The 2,505-nt window shown below is 55.3% G+C and overlaps 1 protein-coding gene across 1 annotated transcript in view; it reads right to left on the bottom strand.

Annotated features, from left to right (window-relative positions):
- Positions 1-976: 976 nt before the first annotated feature.
- Positions 977-2,505, bottom strand: part of EP400 (E1A binding protein p400) — an 88,246-nt gene continuing 86,717 nt past the window's right edge. The window contains exons 52-53 of the mRNA XM_042782844.1: positions 1,911-1,988; positions 977-1,249 (exon numbers count right to left, since the gene is read on the bottom strand). Of these exons, the coding sequence (XP_042638778.1) occupies positions 977-1,249; positions 1,911-1,988 (351 nt within the window). The remainder of the gene's footprint in view (positions 1,250-1,910; positions 1,989-2,505) is intronic.

Raw genomic sequence — 2,505 nt, 5'->3', positions numbered from 1 at the left:
CAGTGAAAGGTGAAGGTAGGTCAGGCCACCTGTCTTGAAACCAACGTTCTTGTCAGTAAAGGTATTTGGTTTGCTACAGGTCTCCGTGAAGAGTATGTTGGGTTGAGACTTCCAGAGTCATAGATCAACTGCCTAGTACAAGAAGCCCCTTACCTTTCCAGATGAGGCTACAGTGTGAAAGGGATGCCTGCAACAACCCCTCCGGCTGACACCACCCATGTTCACTGCCCAGGTGGCAGAGTGACGTGGCAGGCCAGCAACTCGTGTGGTATGTAGGTCTCACACACGTCACAGAGGCCCTGGAGCTGCGTTAGCATGTCCATACCGGGTTCCATCACAGGTCCCTTTCAGGGGCCACATGTCACAGGGGTAGGGAGAGGTACACTATTCTTTGGAATGGAAGTTCAGCTGGGGAGCGTGTCACAAGTGTGCTCAGATGGACACCAGGCCCAGTATCCCCTTTAACAGTGACCCACATCACGTGGAGGGAGGAGCTCCACGGTGGCTCTTTGGAATGAAACCTCTCTGGACCACAATGTGCCCTTTGGGCTAAGACGCAGTACTGGCCACTCAGAGGCCCTGGTGTCCTAGGGCTCGCTGCACGTCCCACATGACCACAGTCACAGGCAAACACTGCACATGAAGAGGACATTCTGCATGGCTTTCTGAATGGAGGGAAAATGAAAAGCTTAAGGACTTACAAATGGCTACCGCTGCTTTTTCAGTCAGTCATGTACCACACAGCAGGGCTGTGAGACAGGACAGGCTCGCGAGTGCAGAATGTACTTTAATAAAAGGACCACACGGTCCTGTCCCGACGACAGCCGTCCCAGTGCTGGGTCCCTCACGTGACACTGTGTGAGGCTCAGGCCGCTGGGCGGTCGCCGTGAGGCAGCAGACGGGTGCTCAGGAGAGTGAGACGTCCTGGGCGGCCTGGTCTCAGCGGCAGCTGCGGCCCCGGGCCATGCTCAGCCGCTCACTGGCACGGAGGCTTGGTGGGGGTCTTCAGTCTGACAGTGGGCACACGCATCTGTAACTTGGGCTGTTGGCTCGGGCTCTCCGAGGCGGCTGGCCCCTGTGCTGGGTTGGGGACCCCAGGGCTCTGCAGCTGGGTGGGTGCCGTGGTCACCACCTGTTGCTGCATGAGCTTCTGCTGTACCACCTGGGCTGTAGCAGTCACCGCGGGGATCATCTGGACCTGCTGACCGGCTGTGGTCGCCTGCGCGAGTGTCACTGTCTGCGGGGAGGCCTGCACCAAAGCATCAGAGGAAACACCTGCCCTAGAAGCCCCCGACACAGTGACCCCACTCACACCACACCTCTGGGGCAAGCGTGCTCTTGTAAGACATGAAGACCACCGACACCCAGGACACACTTCTCGTTTCCAAAGAAGTCATGACTTCTAACTAAGAGCAGGTGCATCTAGGGAAAAGTGAAGGTGGGATCATGGGACTAAGCCTTCACCACTGCTGGGTTTCTCGAAATGTACAACCAGTGTGACTGTGACTGTGAGCTAAAGAAAGCACTGCTCTCCATGCTGCTGTAAACAAGGACAGGAAGGGCCTGTTGAGGCCAGTACTGCCCCACCGGAATGGGCCTCTGCTTCTGTGCTCCCCCAAACTCAGGTGCAGAGCCCTGGGCTGGTGTGGACACCCCTGGGAGGACTGGCTGGAGGGACAGTGCAGAACACAAGCAAAGAGAACACTCCATGGGGACAGACCAAGCACTGGGATAGGGCGTGTCGGCGGGCTCCGGCTACTCTGAGGGTATCACGCTGCCCTCGGGGTCAATCTGCTCCTTGTTCACTGAATTATTAAAAGTAAGTGACCCTCTAATTGAAATTCTACTTTCTGAAGATGAAAACCAAGAACTCTTGTAAAATGGGAAGTGGCCATCTCCCCGAACCCTACCTGCTGGGACGCAGTGGCGACCTGCTGGATGCTGGCCACAGTTGTTTGCTGCTGGACAACCTGGGGAAGTTTCGCAACCTTTGACAAAACAGAAAAACCTGAGTATAGCCTCATTCCAGAGAAAGCACACAGAGCGAGAGAGAAGTGCCCTGGTCTCTGGTCCTTGAGTCTGTGCAGAAGGACAAGGACCAGATGACACAGCAGAATCGTCCACAAACGGCTGCTGAGCAGCGGCAGGTGGGGCATCTGTCTACCTTGAATGTAGGACACTGGCCATCTTCCTCTTGTGTGAGCATGTGGGCGTAAGGGCAACTGTTACAGTTGTTTACAAAACATGCAGAATTCAGTACAGAGAACCAAAGAGAGAAAAGGTGAATGATGTCAGGATTAGGGGTGGAGAAGCCGGGGTAGAGGCAACATCAACCTGAGATGAGAGAGATCCACATTCAAGAGGGTGACAGATCAGTGCTATGCTGCAGCAAGACCTCAGAGCAGGACACACCCACACTGTAGCAAGACCACACAGGACAGACCCACACTGCAGCAAGACCTCAGAGCAGGACAGACCCACACTGTAGCAACACCACACAGGACA

Source organism: Orycteropus afer, unplaced genomic scaffold (assembly GCF_000298275.1).
Source record: "Orycteropus afer afer isolate SDZICR_OR568_19922 unplaced genomic scaffold, OryAfe1.0 scaffold00489, whole genome shotgun sequence".
NCBI lineage: Eukaryota > Metazoa > Chordata > Mammalia > Tubulidentata > Orycteropodidae > Orycteropus > Orycteropus afer.
The sequence above is the reverse complement of the archived record's forward strand: the minus strand, read 5'-3'. Positions and strand labels throughout refer to the sequence as shown.